Genomic DNA, 17927 nt, shown 5'->3' on the forward strand with positions numbered 1-17927 from the left:
CCAGCCTGAAGCCGCGGTCTCTGGTTGGTAAGAGCCGATCCTGGACTCACCTTGAATTTGACTTTGTCCCTTACCATCTGGACGCCCGCAGCAACGGCTGTGGAGGGTGGTGGTCCCGACCACGGGGGAAAATGGAGGAGGACTGGCCAAGCTCTGTGCCTTCCACCACAGTGATGAATGCTGTGGTGGATGTTTGTGTAACATTTTTATTGTGGTTGTGTTCTTTATTATTGTACCGCTGCTGGCAACCCAAATACCACCGACCTTGGTTGTGTGGCAATTAAATTATTTCAATTCAATTTCAATCCAGGATGCCCTGGAGGCCTTCTCCAGAGTGTGCTGCAATGGCGCAGTCGTCCGCATACTGAAGCTCCATGATGGCGGTGCTACTGACTTTGCTCTTGCTATTATGGTTGAAGAGCCCACCGTCAGTTCTGTAGAGGATTGGGATCCCCTGTGGCAGCTCTTCACCAATGAGGTGAAGTATGGCAGCAATGAAGACGACAAACAGGGTGGGTGCGATGATGCAACCCTGTTTGACCCTTGTTTCTACAGTGAAGGGCTCGGACTCAGAGCCGCAGTTGCTGAGCACTGTGACCGACGTGCCATCATGTAGAAGCCTCAATATTCTGATGTACTTGTCATGGCAACCGTTCCTTGATAGTATGCTCCAAAGAGCCTGGTGGTCTACCGAGTCAAAACCCTTTGTCAGGTCTATGAAGGCCATGTACAAAGGCTGCCTTTGTTCATGGCATTTTTCCTGGAGTTGGCGTGCTGTGAATATCATGTCTACTGTACCTCTGGATGGGCGGAAGCCACACTGTGATTCTTGGAGTACCTCCGGTAGAAGTCGGTTTGCGAGGACATGAGCAAGGACTTTGCCTGTTGTTGACAGGAGCGAGATGCCCCTGTAGTTTCCACATTCAGCCTGGTCCCCCTTCTTGAAAATGGTCACTATTAGAGCATCCCTGAGTTCTCAGGGAAGTTCTTCTTTTTCCCAGACCTTGAGGAGTAGGGCGTGGATGTGGTACAGGAGCTCCGGTCCACCTTCCTTTAAGATATCAGCTGGGATCCCATCTGGACCAGTGGCCTTGTTGCTCTTAAGGCTCTTGATGGCATCTCAAACCTCTGTCATAGTGGAAGGTTCTTCCATGTCTTCTCTGATGGGACTCTGGGGGATGCGGTGGGTAATGTCTGGTTCAGATGTGCTGTCACGGTTGAGGAGTTTCTGGAGGTGCTCTTTCCATCGGGCGTTAATGGATTCATTGTCCATCAGCAGTTCTTGTCCGTCTTTTGAGCGCAGGGGGATTAAGCCGCAGTAGCTTGGACCATAGATGGCCTTAGTAGCGCTGAAGAAGTCTCTGGTGTCACCCGAGTCTGCCAGTCTCTGGATTTCCAGAGCCTTATCTGTCCACCAAGAGTTCCTAAGCTCCCTCACCCGGCTCTGGACGTCCGCCTTGGCTCTGGAGTGAGCCGCTCTTTTAGCCTTGCAGGTTACATCATTTTGCCAAGCACAAAAGGCTTTCCTTTTCTTGGAGATGAGCTGTTCTATCTCTGTGTCATTCTCGTCAAACCATTCCTGGTGTTTTCGGGACTTGCACCCAAGTATGTTTTACAGGTGTGAAGGATGGTGGATTTGAGCCGGCTCCAATGCCCTTCAATATCATCAGGATATTCCTGTTGGAGGCTTTCCCCAAGAGAAGCCTGAAATCGCTGCTGGGTGGCAGTTTCCTTCAGGCTTTCAAGGTTCAGCCTTGGCCGGACCTGCTTCTTTTGAATCCTCCTCTTCCTCTTGAGTTTGATGGACATCATGGAGTGGATGAGGCGATGATCTGTCCAGCAGTCAACTGCATCAGTCATGGCCCTTGTGATGTTCACATCACGGCGGTCCCTGGCTCGTCCAATGACATGGTCAGGACAAATTTAGAGGGATATGGGCCAAACGCAGAGAGGTGGGAGTAGTGTAGATGGGACATGTTGGTCGGTGTGGACAAGTTGGGCCGAAGGGCCACTCTATGATTCTAAACCGGCTGTAATACCTGAGGGGATGCACGTTGAATGGTCTGGCCAATACACCGTGTGTTTCTACAGCTACATAGACATGTCATTGTCTCAGATCACAGGGAGGGCTGTGCTGGGGGTAAGGGGTAAGGGTGAATGTTAGGGGTGTTGTAGGAGGCGGGGATGGAACAAGGCAGGGTGTGAGTGGGTAGGGTGCAGGGGATGGAGGGCTATCAACTGGGGAGGGGGCTGAGGATGGATGTAGTTGGAGAGTGGATGGGTGATAATAGTGGAGTGTCTCGGAGGGCTGGGGTAGGGAGCAAGGGGTTGTTTGTGGGTGCAGTGTGTGGAGATGCATGGGCGGGATGGAGGGCGGCCATAGAGTTATACAAAGTGGAAACAGCCCTTCAGCCCGACTTGCCTACGCCGACCAACATGCCCCATCTACACTAGTCTCACCTACCCGAGCTTGGCCCATATCCCTTTAATGTTTTTTTATACACTGCACAGTGAAATTATTTTGCACAACCACAAATTCAATCGTCATAATTTTGCTGCTATTTAAAAAAAGAGAAGCAAAAAACCCCCCAAAAAACAGTCCAAAGTGCAAAGTTCAATCCACATGTTGTGAATCCTGGACCGCCCCTGATCTAGGTAAGACTAGTAAACATTTCCTCTCCATGTACCTATCTAAATGTCTCCTATGATAACATTATGATAATACCTGCCTCAACTACCTCCTCCAGCAGCTCGTCCCATACTTCCACTACCCTTTGTGTAAAAAGGTTGCCCCTCAGGTTCCTATTAAATCTTTCCCTCTTCACCTAAACCTGTCCTCTGGTTCTCGATTCCCCTACTATGGGCAAAAGAATGTGCATATATCCTATCTATTCCTCTCATGATCTTGTATAGCTTCATAAGATCTCCCCTCAACATCCTGCTCTCCAATGAATAAAGTTCTAGCTTGCTCAACCTCTCCCGACACTCAGGCCCTCAAGACCTGGCAACATCCTCGTAAATATTCCCTGTAGCATTTCCAGCTTGACAACATCTTTCCTATGATAGTGAGCAAAACTGAACACAACACTCTAAATGTGGCCTCACTAATGTCTTATACAACTGTAACATCATCTCCCAACTTCTATACTCATGGGTATGGGAGGGAGAGCAGAGAAGGGATGGGTGAGTGCTAAGATGGGTTCCATGGGATGGAGGCGAGCAATGTGATGGATTAGGGCCATTGGGTGCATTGAATGTGAGGGGGTGCAGTGGTTGGAAGCTGCGGGTGAGGATCAATGGGTGAGGCTGGTATTGATGGGTGCTGTGATTGATAGGATGGCATGGGTGTGGGTGGTGGGGCGAGTGTATAGCGAGTGAGGGTGGAAGGGGAAAAAGCAGTGTGGGGAGTGAAGCCAGTGCCTGTGAGGGGAAGGATGCTGTGGGTGACTGCTGAGTGGATGGGGGCTTGGCGGTGGGCGATGCTTTGTTGTAGAAGTTCGGGTGTGGATAGGGATGAAGGAGAGGGTTTGGTTTGAGGGCGAGATGGAACGCTGTGAGGGGTGGGGTGCAGATGCTATCAAGTCAACTCTGTTGAGTTTATTTTCATGTTTTCCCTCCCTCCCTTCACACACAAAGCCCCCAAAAGTACAGTGAGGTACAGGTACAATGGAAATATTGCTTGCTGCGGCATCACAGGCACATAGACAAAACAACTTAAATTACACCTATCGTCATGAGGACGCTGTGAATGAGATGGTGGGAGGGGAGGTGTGGATGGATGTGAGGATGGGGAGGGAGGATGGGAGGGATGGATGTTTGGGGGTGATGGATGTGAGGGGTGGATGGATGGGAGGGAGATGGGGGCAGGTAGGGAGGGGTGTGAGAGTGGGTGTGAGGACAATGGTGAGAGTGGGGGCGTGTTGGAATATAATTGTGGTGAGAGTGAGGGAAGGGGTGAGAGAGGGGGAGGTGGAGGCTGGGGTGGGCAGTAGAGGGCAGGGGTAGGGTGAGGTGGGCAGGAAAGTGGTATAGATGGGATGAGGTGGGCAGGAGAGAGTGGTATAGATGGGATGAGGTGGGCAGGAGAGAGTGGTATAGATGGGCAGGTGGGGGTTGGGCAGTAGGGTGGGGTGGGAAGGAAAGGTGGGCTGCGCTGGAGTAGGATGGGGTGGCAGGAGGGTGTGGAATGGGTGGTGAGGTGGGGGTGGGTAGGTAGGCTGGGCAGGAGAGTAGGAAGTGGTGGACGGGTGTCGGACAGGGTGGGCAAAGAGAGGGCAAATGGAGAATGAAGTGTGCTGGAGCGAGGGGAATAAGGGGAGGGAGCGGATGTCAGGAAGGTAGCTGTGAGAGGAGGGGATGAGCCGCTGCGAGCCGCCTGGCCCGCGTCCCGATCCGTTTTCACTTTCGCCTGCAACCGCTGCGCGTCGGCGTCGGCTGCCGAGCTGGGGGCTGCGGCCGTGCACCGAGCGATGGCCACCGCCACCGTGTCCCTGAGCCGGGACAGTCTGGCCTGCCCCATCTGCCTGGACCTGCTGAACGAGCCGGTGACACTGCCGTGCGGCCACAGTTTCTGCCGGGGCTGCATCGGCCGCCACTGGGAGATGCAGCAGAGCAGCGGTTGCAGCTGCCCGAGCTGCCGGCGTAGCTTCGAGCCGCGGCCGTGGCTCGGCACCAGCACGCTGCTGGCCCAGATCGTGTGCGGTCTGGCTCAGGGTACGCCGCCGCCGGCAGCCGCCGGGCCCGGCGATGTGACCTGCGACTCATGCCCCCGCCAGCAGCCGCTGAAGGCCGAGCGCTCCTGTCTGCAGTGCCTGGCCTCGTACTGCCAGGCGCACCTGCAGCCGCACCGACAGAGCCCGGCCTTCCGCCACCACCGCCTGGCGCCGCCGCTCCGCGACCTGGGGCTGCGCCGCTGCCCGTTGCACGGCAAGCCGCTGGAGAGCTACTGCCGCACCGAGCGCCGCTGCGTGTGCTGGGTCTGTGCCCTGCGGGAACACCGCGACCACCAGGTCAGCACCGTGGAGGAGGAGGCGGCACGCAGGCAGGTACGGCCCGGGGTTGGGGGCGGAGGGAGATGGAGGATCTGGAGGTGGGGATGTGGACATATCTGGAGGGTGGGAGGATCTGAGAATGGGGGTGAAGGTGGGAGTTGTTGGCCATAGGGATGGGGCGGAGTGGGAGGGGATGGGGATTGGGCGGTTGGGAGGATCTGGAGTTTAAGAAGGAACTGCAGATGCTGGAAAATTAAGGTACACAAAAATGCTGGAGAAGCTCAGCGGGTGCAGCAGCATCTATGGAGCGAAGGAGATATGCAACGTTTCGGGCCGAAACGTTGCCTATCTCCTTCGCTCCATAGATGCTGTTGCACCCGCTGAGTTTCTCCAGCATTTTTGTGTACCTGGGAGGATCTGGAGATGGGGATAGATAGGGGTGGGTCGGAGGACGTGGAGATCAAAGATGATCGGACTTTACTGGACTATCTTTCACTAAACGTTATTCATGTTATTCCTTTATCGTGTCGCACCGAGGAGGAGGAGGCGGACACTGGACGGCTTGATTGTAATCATGTATTGTCTCCCTGCTGACTGGTTAGCGCATAATGAAAGCTCTATCGTCTTTGGTGGAGATAGGGATGGGGCGGAGAGTGGGAGGGAATGTGGGCGGGATGATGGGGATGAGGGTGGGGGGGTGGGAGGAAGTCGGAATTGGGGGCGGGATGGACAAGGTTGAGCGGAGAGAGATGAAGGAAGCCGGGAATTGTGCCAAGGAATCAGGTAAACAGACATGGGGCTCGGAGTCGGAGACTGGAGATGTGGGTCCAATCTTGGGCAGCAAGGTTGGAGTGGAGTAGGGTGGGGAGTTAGTAGGTGGGCTGTTGTTTGGGAGAGTATAGATATGGCTGGACCTGAAAGTGGAGAGAGAACTGGGCTGGACACTGGAAGGCAAATAGCATGATGTGGACTAACTTTGGTTTTGATGGGTGGACACCATTGAATGGCAAGATGTAGGTGGGGTCAGTTTGCTTGCGAGACAGTATTGGAGTGTAGATTTGGGTCAGGATCAAAGGTCAGGGATGGATGTAAGATTTATTGAAACCTTAATAGCAACTATTTTTTGCAAGAAAGTGAATTCTGGTTTGATCGGTTATCAGCCTCAACTCTGGGAGGGATGGTTTGTGAAGATTTAGTTTGTCCACTTCTGCAGCAACAGCACAGTGGGATTTCTTATGTCACACTTATGTCTGTGCAGTAGTCGGACTCACATGGAAGTTAGAGGTGAGTAGGTAGCCTGGAGGTAGAAATGCAAACCAGCCAGCCGATAGTTAGAACCACCTTACATCCATGGAACCCTCTCTGTCACTAAAGCCCAGGACTGGTGCAACGAGTTTGATTTCTCCAACAAACATTCCATCAGTAAACCTTTCGCACATTCACCTAGACACACCTGATATTTTGGCTCGATTGAGTGTTTAGTTTATTGTCACGTGTACAGAGGTACAGTGAAAAGCTTTCATTACGTGCCAACCAGTCAGCAGGAAGACAATACATGATTACAATCAAGCCATCCGCAGTGTACAGATACATGATAAAGGAATAACATGAATAACGTTTAGTGATAGATAAAGTCCAATAAAGTCTGATTAAAGAAAGTCTGAGGGTCTCCAATGAGGTAGATAGTACTTCAGGACGGCTCTCTAGTTGTTGGTAGGATGGTTCCGTTGCCTGACAACAGCTGGGAAGAAACTGTGCCTAAATCTGGAGGTGTTCGTTTTCACACTTCTTTGCCTTTTGCCTGAGGGGAGAAGAGGGAGCAGCCAGGGTGTGACTCGTTTTCGATTATGCTGGTGGCCTTGTAATATCTCCCAGCGATCATTTCAAACACATGTGAGACTTGGGTTTCACTGGTACAGAATGGCTTGAATGGCTGTGGGAAGAAGCCAAGTTTCTTTCCCTAAGTGGGAGGGGGGAGATTTATCTGTGGTGTGGTGTGGTGGTTTTGATGGGTGGGTCACCATTGAATGGAGGGGAGAGGGTGGTTAGTTTGTTTACAGACAATGTTTAATTTTAATTCTGTGCAGAAGCTGATCATGGAACGGAAGAAGGAATTAGAGGAACATTTACAGATCACAGCCAATGAGATTGGAAAGTGGATTCAAAACATTGATTGTATCAAGGTGAGTGTCCATTACAGTGAATGTAAATAACTCAAGTCAAGTCATATGCACCAGGAATAGAACAATGACATTCTCACTTGCTGCAGGCTTTACAGGCACATTAACACAACAAATATATATACACTCAATTATCAGTTATACAAGGTAATAAAACAGTAATAGTGCAAGCTGAAGGACATAGTGTGACATACAAAGTTTAATGTCATACGCGATGGGAGTAGAATTAGGCTATTCAGCCCATCAAGTCTGCTCCACCATTCAACCATGACTGATCTATCTTTCCCTCCGAACTCTATTCTCCTGCCATTTCCCCATAACCTCTGCCACTTGTATTAATCAAGAATCTATCTATCTCTGCCTTAAAAATATCCACTGACGGCCTCCACAGCCTTCTGTGGCAAAGAATTCCACAGATTCACCACCCTCTGACCGAAGATCACCACCCACTGATTAAAGAGTTCTGAACTCATAGTTCTGTTCTGAGGTGGGGTTGTGGTTTGGGTTGTGCAGGCTGGTTCAAAAGCTGGATGATTAATGGAAAGAAGCTGTTCTTGCATCTGGAGATAATGGTTCTCAGGCTCTGCATCTTCCTCCTGATGGTGGCAGTGAGATGAGAACTTGACCCGCAACATGGACAATTCATTTCGCTCTCACAGATGTTGCTCACACCTGGGGGTGTGTGGAGGAGAGACCATGGGAAAGGCCAAGTCATAGACCCTCTCCCCCGGCAACTTGCGTCTCATGGCCAGGGAGAGGCCATAGCCTGAAAACCAGTGGGCACAAACTTATCTTCATTGCGGCACAGTGGCCTAGCGGTAGAGCTACTGCCTTACAGCGCCAGAGGCCCGGGTTCGATACTGACTACGGGTGCTTGTCTGTACAGAGTTTGTATGTTCTCGTTGGGTTTTCTCAGAGATCTTCGGTTTGCTCCAACACTCCAAAGACGTAGAGATTTGTTGGTTAATTGGCTTGGTATAAGTGTCTGTAGTGTGTATAGAGTAGTGTTAATGTGCGGGGATCGCTGGTCGGCACGGACTCGGTGGGCCGAAGGGCCTGTTTCCGCGCTGTATGTCTAAACTAAACTAAAGTGCCTGACCCAGTGCCAAACCCGGGCCAGCTCTCGACATTGGACGATAACTCTGCCGTTTCCTGCAGGAGTCCACCCAGCGGGTGAAGGGCGATGCCTTGGCCAAGTTCAGCGAGCTGATCGGTGCCGTGCAGGTGGCACAGAGAGAGGTGCTGGGGTTCATTGAGCGGGAGCGGCAGACGGAGCTGAACCGGGCCGAGCGGGTCAGGAAGGAGCTGGAGCAGAGGTGGTCAGAGCTGAGGCAGGAGAAGGTGCGGCTGGAGGCCCTGTCCCAGATTGAAGACAGCATCGCCATCTCGCAGGTTAGAGCGCCAGGGCTGATTGGGGGGGGGGGGGGGGAGGAGAATGGTGTTTGTTATTGCCAATTGTCCACTATAACCGAGTGAGGGATTCGCTCCAAGCACCTAGTAGTCACTCCATAAAACAACGAGTTGCTTTCAAATGCAATGGTCTTTTTAACAGCTAAAATGTATTTTTGTTACTGCAAGTTAAAAATATTAATATTAATATAAAACTATGAATATAAAATATTAATACAATTTATTACATGGTTTAATAATATCTTTATGCACTGTGCCACTGTGGGGCAGTGTTGTGGCGCAGCAGTGTATTTGCTGCCTTACAGCGCTAGTAATCTGGGTTCGACCCTGACCACGGATGCTTTCTGTATGGAGTTTGTATGTTCACATTGTGACTGCTTGGGTTTCTCCCACATTCCAAAGACGTGCAGTTTTGTAGGTTAATTGGCCTCTGTAAATTGTCCCTAGTGTGTAGATTAAAACTAGTGTACAAGTGTTCATTAGTCGGTGTGGATTTTGTGGGCCGAATGGCCTGTTTCCACGCGGATCTAAAGTGAAGAAGGCTCCCAACCCGAATCGTCACCCATGCTTTTTCTTCAGAGATGCTGCCTGATTTGCTAAGGTACTCCAGCACTTTGTGTCTATCTTCTTAAATTAAGCTAAATGTTGATCAAGGCAATTGCATGTCAATTTCAATGATCTCCCACCATGTAACTAACAGCCTGTGTTCTTAAAGAGAAAGAAGTGTCTGATTACTGTGGGGATGCTCCACCCAATATATCCGAAAACTATTGCAAAGAGGTCCATAATATCGAGGGTAGACTGTACACACTCAAATGAATGCACCCACACACATGCCTAGGCACACGCTCAAAACACAGGCACACTCAAATATGTGCATACCGAGAGATTTAACGAAGTGCTTGCGTTTGCATACTTAACGGTGCAGATTCCATTGCCAAACCTCCTCCTCCACTTTAACTGTTGTGGGACAGGGAATCCCAGGAATTAGTTGGGAAGTTGCATTTCAATTTAGTTTAGTTTTGTTTGGAGATACGGCGCAGAAACAGGCCCTTCAACCCACCAGCGATCCCCGCACACTAACGATATCCTACACGCTAGGGACAATTAAATATTTTACCCAGCCAATTAACCTACAAACCTGTACGTCTTTGGAGAGTGGGAGGAAACCAGAGCACCCGGAGAAAACTCATGCAGGTCACGGGGAGAACGTACAAATGCCATACAATCAGTAGTCAGGATCGAACCCAGGTCTTTGGTGGTGTTCGGCTGTGCCACCGTGCCACCCTACAAAGAGACATCCACCGCATCCTTGAACCTTTTTCTCTGTTCGCCTGGGAATATTTTCCAAGCTGACAACTCTAGGGAGTCTGCTCCAGGAGTCTGAACTTGGACATTTGAATGAATGGATTGTCCACAATGACTGATTGAGCATAATTACAGCCTCAGCATTGATGGACAAAGGACACAGACATCAGTTCGCTTCTTTTTCTGGTGAATTTGGAGGATTTTTGCAAAGACTGTTCCTGAGATTTTTCCATTGGCTTGAGGTGCCAGCTGTAGGCAGTCTAGTTCTTGGATGTGGGTAGGAGAGCAATTTTCACCACTGTCTGGGAGACCTAGAGTGTAGTGCCCTGCCCTTTATGCCCCTGTCCCACTTAGGAAACCTGAACGGAAACCTCTGGAGACTTTGCGCCCCACCCAAGGTTTCCGTGCGGTTCCCGGAGGTTTTTGACAGTCTCCCTACCTGCTTCCACTACCTGCAACCTCCGGGAACCGCACGGAAACCTTCGGTGGGGCGCAAAGTCTCCAGAGGTTTCCGTTCAGGTTTCCTAAGTGGGACAGGGGCATTTACCTTCGAGGAAGGTTTAGAGGATTTTGCAAAGCCAGATCGTGTCAGGAAAAATGTTATTGTAACCAGAGTGCATGTATGCTCAGTTGCAGTCTCTCTTGCATGCAGACCCTCAGACAGGGGCACGCAGGAATCTATTCCACACATGTACAATAATGAGCTACAGGGAGACACAAGAAACTGAGATGCTGGAATCTTGAGCAAAACACAAAGTGCTGGAAGAACTCAATGTCAGGCAACATCAGTGGAGGGAATGGACAGGCGATATTTCAGGTCAGGATCCTTCATCTGACTCATTGGGCCAATGAGTGTGTGTCGATCCCTCACTACAGTGCAGACCCACCAATGACAACTCTAGTACGTTACATGACAATCAAAAATATGCAGATACTGGAAATCGGAAGTAATATAGAAACAGAAAAATAGTTGCAGGAGTAGGCAATTCGGTCCTTCGAGCCAGCACCGCCATTCAATATGATCATGGCTGATCATCTAAAATCAGTACCCCGTTCCTGCCTTTTCTGCATATCCCTTGATTCCTTTAGCCCGATGAACTAAATCTAACTCTCTCTTGAAAACATCCAGTGAATTGACCCTACACTGCCTTTTGTGAGAATTCCACAGATTCACAACTCTCTGCGTGAAGAAGTATTTCCTCATCTCAGTCCTAAATGGCCTACCCATTATTCTTAAACTGTGACCCCTGGTTCTGGACTCCCCCAACATGGAAACATTTTTCCTGCATCTAGCCTATCCAATCCTTTAAGAATGTTATATGTTTCTATAAGATCCTCTCTCACTCTTCTAAATTCCAAAGAATACAAGCCCAGTCGACCCATTCTTTCATCATATGTCAGTCCCGCCATCCCAGGAATTAACCTGGTGAACCTACGCTGCACTCGCTCAATAGCAATAATGTCCTTCCTCAAATTAGGAGAGCAAAATTGCACATAATACTCCAGGTGTGGTCTCACCAGGGCCCTGTACAACTGCAGTAGGACCTCCTTGCTCCTAAACTCAAATGCACTCGTATTGAAGGCCATTGTCATTAGCTTTCTTCACTGCCTGCTGTACCTGCATGTTTACTTTTAGTGACTGATGTACATGCACACCCAGGTCTCGTTGCACCTCCTCTCTTCCTAATCTGACACCATTCAGATAATAATTTGCCTTCCTGTTCTTGCCACCAAAGTGGATAACCTCACATCTATCCACATTATACTGCATCTGCCAGGCATCTGCTCACTCACACAACCTATCCAAGTCACCCTGCAGCCTCATAGCATCCTCATCGCAGCTCACACTGTCATCCAGCTTTGCATCATCCGCAAACTTGGAGATGTCACATTCCATTCCCTCGTCTAAATCATTAATATATATTGTAAATAATTGGGGCCTGGAAGGACTGAAACTGCTTAAAACACACAGCCGGTCATGCAGTGTCTTGGAAAGATGTTGCCATGCTCATTTCTTTTGACTAATGTCTTTGCCCCAGAATGTGGAACAGCACATTGTCATCCAGCTGAGCATATTGCAGCATATTGGATTTGATATGCAATTCGGTAACTTCAGGCAGCTAACCCATTCTGCTGTATGTTATTCACCTGTCCCTGTACTTTCAACTGTTTTACTTTCTCCGCTCCCTAATGGCGTAGAAAATGCTCTCACCTGCTCTGCATTTTCTTCAGCTCTGACCTGCACTTGACAACTTTTTGTCGCCCCTTTGATTTGTTTCTCTCTCTCTCTCTCTAATTTCCCTCATTACTCAACTGCTGAGCGTTTTTTGATTTTGTTGTGGCAATTGGCTGTGGTAATTGCAGCAGTTTGTGGTACAATTAAGTTCAGCACAATCTTGACACACAGAGTTTGTTATCTGCATTTTCTGCAAGTAATCGGACTATCGAGGGAACAGTTTGGTTTTATGTTACCATTTCCTGTCCATTTATCATTCTCAGGAGTATCTGGATTTTAACGACATTGCGGAGAATCCTGCCTCACCCCCTTTAACAACTGGCCTGGAAGCTAAACTTGGCAAGGTGGAGAGAGCTGTCTCTGGACTCTCCACTCTGATTAAAGACCATGTGCAAACTGCCTGGACTAAGAACCTGGAGAACATTGGCTCAGCAGGTCAGTAAACCAAAGCACCCATTGAGATCTTGAACAAGGTATGTCGACCACATTGATGAGGGTAAGGTGAAAACTGAGCATGTCCCATATGTCCTAAACTGCTGATTGTACATTGGATCTTATACTGGGAGCTCTATCAGTCATTGACTGCTCTTCAACCTCGGGGCACCAACTAGAGGAGACGTCAACAATTCCAAAATGCTGGAAAAGCTCAGCTAGTCAAAGATCACCTATGGAAGGAGAAACAGTTAATATTTCAGATCAGCAATCCTTCATCAGAACTGGTAGCAATCCCACTGGATAGGAGGAGTGTACCAATTAGGAGACCATCATCACAGGAATCTGGCCATCAGTTCCATGCTGGGAGGTGGTGTGCATCTTCCCTTTCTCACTTCTTCGGTCTGAGTTTGGGGAAAGGATTCAAAAGAGGCTTCCTCACCAATTCCCCAATCTCTTTTGATGTTTGAGGCTGGTTCAGGAGTACTGGCTGCTTGGGCATTCATCAGTATAAGGCAGCAACCAACCTGTACTCGTGCATGCCTGGATAACACGCAAACAAGGTTTTTCACTCTATCTTGGTACATGTGCCAATGATAAACCAATACCTGCAGGAAATTATTCCAGCTTAACCCTGGTTTCTAGATAGGTAGTGAAGTTGCCTTAAAACTTTTAAAAGTTTGTTTTGTTCAGTGATTTTCTATTCGGTGATGGCAAGGTACTGTGAGGAGATTTCACAGCGGAGTAGAAAAATAGGGACACAAGAGGGAACAGATGTTGGAATCATAAGAAAAAAAGTTTTGGAGGAACTGACACTTTCTCCACTTATTTATTTGCTCAGTTTGAAGAGAGGTCCCAATCTGAAACATTGACTATCCATTTCCCTTCACGGATGCTGTTTGGCCCACTGAGTTCCTCCAACATTGATTTGTGCTCAAGATACCAGCATCTACAGTCTATTGTGTCTCCATTTTACTGCCCACTACGAAATCTCCTCAATATATGCCCACGTTAAGGAAGTTCTCTCTCCGACATCAATCTGAAAAGGATCATGACCCTAGATGTCGTCTGCGCATTTCCCTCCACAGATGCTGCCTGACCCACTGATTTCCTCTAGCTATGATTTTTTTTTGGTTGATCAGTTAAATTTCTGCACTTTTTCTTCTGAATCTGGGAAAGTTGACTCTCTCTGCATTTCGGTCTGGGTTTAATGATTCCACTTTGAATTAAGGGCATATCCAGACTTCAACATTGCTTGTTATCGATTTTTTCCCTTCAGTATTTCTCAGTGAATCAAATTTGGACTTGAATCGCTCAGACAAGAGTGACCCTGAGTAGAGAGATCATTACTCTGTGTCTGATCCGTGCTGTCTCTGTCCTCGGGGTGTAAATTGCAGTTCCACCCAAAGTTATGAGCATTCACTAAACGTATGTGCGACCTGCAAGGAAGGATTTGCTGGCTGCTGCGAGCTGCAAGCTTCTTTGGTTTGTGCACTATTATTGCATCTGGCAGAGGAGTCTGAATGGTTAAACGCCCTGGTTTCAATACATGTTGCCCAATATTTTTACTTCAATATATTACAAGGTGTGTAAAAAGGAAGTGCGGATGTTGGTACTTACTGAAGATAGACACAAAGTGCTGGGATAACTCAGCGGGTCAAGCAGAATCTCTAGAGAAAAAGGATGGGTGACGTTTTGAGTCCGGACCCCTCTTCAGGTTGGAGTCTGAAGAAGGGTCCCAATCCGAGACGTCACCAATCCTTTTTCTCCAGAGATGCTGCTTGACCCGCTGAGTTACCACAGCACTTCGTGTTTATATTGCGAGCTGGACATATTTCCCATTTGCGAACTGAAGCTGAATGCTGTCGTAACCTGGGGAAGATCAGTAATCAAAATCCTTTTACATGTTTATCTGTTTATCTTCTGCCATAGATGATGAAGAACCTATTCTGAGCCCTTCGGCCAGCATCTCCCATGAGGATCCACTGCTCCCTGAAGCACAGAGAAGGGAGGACCTCTTGCAATGTGAGTAACACTTCCAATCCTGTTCTGCCTCGCCACTAGATTAGGGTTAAGGAGTAGAATTTGGAGGGGTTCCCAGGACGATGTGACAGTACATTGACAAATGGGTGGCAATGGGCAGGGTGTGTTTGGAGGGATGGGAGAGGTTGACCTGGGAGAAGTCAGATGTTGGAGCAGGGGAGTGGGGGTTGTAGTGGGGGCCATTGGAAAGGGGTGAAATGGGGCTTGAAGTCAACATGAGGGCAGTTTGTAAGAGTGGGTGGGGAGAGCGGGTGGGATGTTGGAGAGCTGGAGAGGCATAATGGGAGAGTCATGATCTCTGATGCCACCATTAATTTGCCTTTAGTGAGTAGCGAACACTCAGATAAATAATGCAGCTGAAGCCATTACCAGGCAGATTCCTCACCACTCTTTCCCAGATGTGAGGGTTAGACGTGCAACCACTTATATTAATAGGAAGGGAGAAGAGGGAATTAAAACGGTCCATCGTGCAGTATGCCCACCCAACCCTGCACTGGAGTGAGGTTCTCGCCCCAGAGGGGACAGTTCGGATCTTGTCACCATTGAGAGAGATGCACAGAGCAAGCACTCAAGGAACAGGAAGAGAGTGGATCATCTGGCTACGGTGATCGATTTTGTCATCAGCTCCATTTCCTTGCCCAGTCCCAGTGAATCCCCACCCTGTAATACAAAAGTCTCTCGATCGCAATTTCTAGGCGGTGAATTTCTGGGATTCTCTGTCTCCGATGAGGTCAACCATGGTATTTAAAGAGGAGCAGGCAAACGTTGTGTTAGTTTGGATAATTGATGATGATGGGACAATGGCACAGATGAGGTCTGGGGCAGGTCAGCTATGATTGAATGGTGGAGCATGTTTGAGGGGTCAGGTGGCCTTCTCCTGCTCTGTCTTGGATGGTATCGAGCTCCTGACCGTCACTAGTGCTTGCCTGCTACTTCTGTTTCAATGAGAGCAATAATAATAATAATAATAACTTTATTTATAAAGCACTTTAAACAACTGCAGTTGCCACAAAGTGCTGTACATGAGAACTCATGAACAAAAAGCTATTACAAACAATTAAAAACCATTAAAAACCGTAAAACGAAGGACTATAAAAAACACACAAAAAATTAAAAGACATTAAAAGCACTAAAAACAGGAGCAATGCCTCAGCCAGTGTCGAAAGCCAAAGAATAAAAATGTGTTTTTAGGGAGGATTTGAAGATGGACAGTGAGGGGGCCTGTCTGATGTGCAGCAGCAAGGTGTTCCAGAGTGCCGGAGCAGTAACAGAAAAGGATCTATCCCCTCTGAGCTTCCGCTTAGACCTTGGTACCTCAAGGAGCAGCTGATCAGCTGACCTGAGGCACCGGGCAGGAGCATATAGGTGGAGCAGCTCAGAGAGGTAAGGCGGGGCGAGCCCATTCAACGATTTAAAAACAAATAAAAGAATTTTGAAATGAACTCGAAAGTGCACTGGGAGCCAGTGAAGGGAGGCCAAAATTGGCGTAATGTGCTCCCTCTTTCGAGCTCAGTTTGGACTAGTTGGGCTGAAGGGCCTGTCGTGGTGCTGCATGCCTCTTTGACTCTCTTTGTCTGAGTTGTTTCTTGCGCCTGAGCAGTTGTGTGTGTTACAGATCGCTGCCAGCTTACGTTGGATCCCAGCACGGTACAGAAGGAGCTGTACCTGAGTGATGGAAACCAGCGAGTGACCAACATCTACCCGAGGTCGGAGGATTATGAGCACGGCCCCGAGAGATTCGACCTGTGCTCCCAGGTGCTGTGCCGGGAGCCGCTGGGCGGCGGGCAGTTTTACTGGGAGGTGGAGCTGAACGATGGCGACGCCATGATCGGCATCACCCACGGGCAGATCCGCAGGAAAGGCTCGGACAGCTGCTGCATCCTGGGCCGCAACCTGTTCTCTTGGTGTGTGGAGTTCTGGTACAACAACGTGTCGGCTTGGCACAACAACGAGGAGACCAGGCTGCAGGTGGGCAGATACGGCCGTATCGGAGTGTGCCTGAACTGCCCAGCCGGCACGCTGACCTTCTATGGAGTCACGGAGCAGGTGGTCATCATCCACCAGTTTCATGCCACTTTCAACAAACCCATGCACCCAGCCTTCTGGGTCTACTGCGACACCACACTTGGCATCTGCCAGTGCCCTTAGTATCTGCCAGGGGCTACACAGTCAATCAAGCACTTACTTTTAGTGTGTTCATAAAGAACCTAGGAGATGATCATCTATTTTTTTTCTGCCATCTTTGTCGAGATATAAAAACTGGCCCAAATACCAGGAAGGACTTCTCCTGGGCCTACTTGAGGTGGAAGGCAGGTATTCCTCTGAGAAATGCCACCTCCAGCAGCGGGGGATTCCCTCTGGACTGCCCTGAGAATAAATACAGACAGTACTGGAAATGCTCAGCAGGTCAGGCAGCATCCGTGCGGAGAGACAGAGAGTTGAGTTGCAGGGGGGATTGTTTAGATGGATATGACAAAGAGAATATCTGTGGTAGAATGAGACCAAATGGGTTGATGTGGTGACTAGAAGCAGATTATGCTGCTTTGTCTGTATGTTATGAGTTGCTGGTTGCACAACAGTGGACATGCCCAACTGGTCAAACTGTAGTGGAGAGGAAAACAGGCAGAATTACAACTAGATGATATGTGGAAAGGCACAGTTCTCATACAGACAGAGATAGTGAGTTCCCTAAAGTTGGACAATTGGATATGGTATCCTTGTAGGCTGTGGTGAGACCAGAGAGGGGAGAGGTGTTCATCGGCTGCCCAATAAGAAAAACACACTCATGGTGAAATCCAACTTTATTCCGTTAAATACACAGGAACATTTCAACAGCCAGCTGCTTGCGTCTGGCTTCACTAACTAATGTGTATCATATTACCATGTAACGGGTGGCATGCACATATGTGTGGTGAAGGTTATAAATGGCATGAATTAATAAGGGTTAATCTACAATTGGGTGTTGTGTTGGGCTTTGTTGCGACAGTACATGAGGCTGCCTGTGAATATTGGCTAAGTGCTTCATTCTGTTACTGGGGCATTGACGAGACGGAGGTTTCCTGGGATGCAAGAGCACAATTATCTGACATTAAAATCTGGAGATTGCAGAGATAGCTATAGAAAATGCAGGATTTTCCTAATTGGGGTCCATTCACACACACCACATAATTGTTGCAAGGGAGTGCTCCTGCATCTTCAATGCTAGCAAGCAGAACTATCAGGACAGACCCATTGTTTCAGCCTGCTCTTGCCCCATCAGGAATCACAAAGTCACGTAGCAACTGTATAAATGTTTGGTATGGCTGCATTTGGAGTACTGTGTGCATT

At 48.9% G+C, this 17927-nt stretch overlaps 1 protein-coding gene across 1 annotated transcript; it reads left to right on the forward strand.

Moving 5' to 3' along the window:
• Positions 1–3333: 3333 nt before the first annotated feature.
• On the forward strand, positions 3334–17197 carry LOC116976306 (tripartite motif-containing protein 16-like). The gene is made up of 8 exons (XM_033026076.1): positions 3334–3347; positions 4000–4006; positions 4270–5045; positions 7079–7174; positions 8330–8563; positions 12389–12560; positions 14490–14582; positions 16216–17197. Exons 3-8 carry the CDS (start codon positions 4470–4472, stop codon positions 16746–16748), a joined length of 1704 nt encoding a protein of 567 aa, XP_032881967.1. The 5' UTR covers positions 3334–3347; positions 4000–4006; positions 4270–4469; the 3' UTR covers positions 16749–17197.
• Positions 17198–17927: the final 730 nt, after the last annotated feature.

This window comes from Amblyraja radiata, chromosome 8 (assembly GCF_010909765.2).
Source record: "Amblyraja radiata isolate CabotCenter1 chromosome 8, sAmbRad1.1.pri, whole genome shotgun sequence".
Classification (NCBI taxonomy): Eukaryota; Metazoa; Chordata; class Chondrichthyes; order Rajiformes; family Rajidae; genus Amblyraja; species Amblyraja radiata.

Bases quoted from the DNA above. Each gene is read 5' to 3' on its own strand.
- LOC116976306 (XM_033026076.1), top strand. From the start codon at position 4,470: ATGGCCACCGCCACCGTGTCCCTGAGCCGGGACAGTCTGGCCTGCCCC. The intron at 5,046-7,078 runs GTACGGCCCGGG...AATTCTGTGCAG, and splicing joins AGGAGGCGGCACGCAGGCAG to AAGCTGATCATGGAACGGAA. The intron at 8,564-12,388 runs GTTAGAGCGCCA...TATCATTCTCAG, and splicing joins ACAGCATCGCCATCTCGCAG to GAGTATCTGGATTTTAACGA.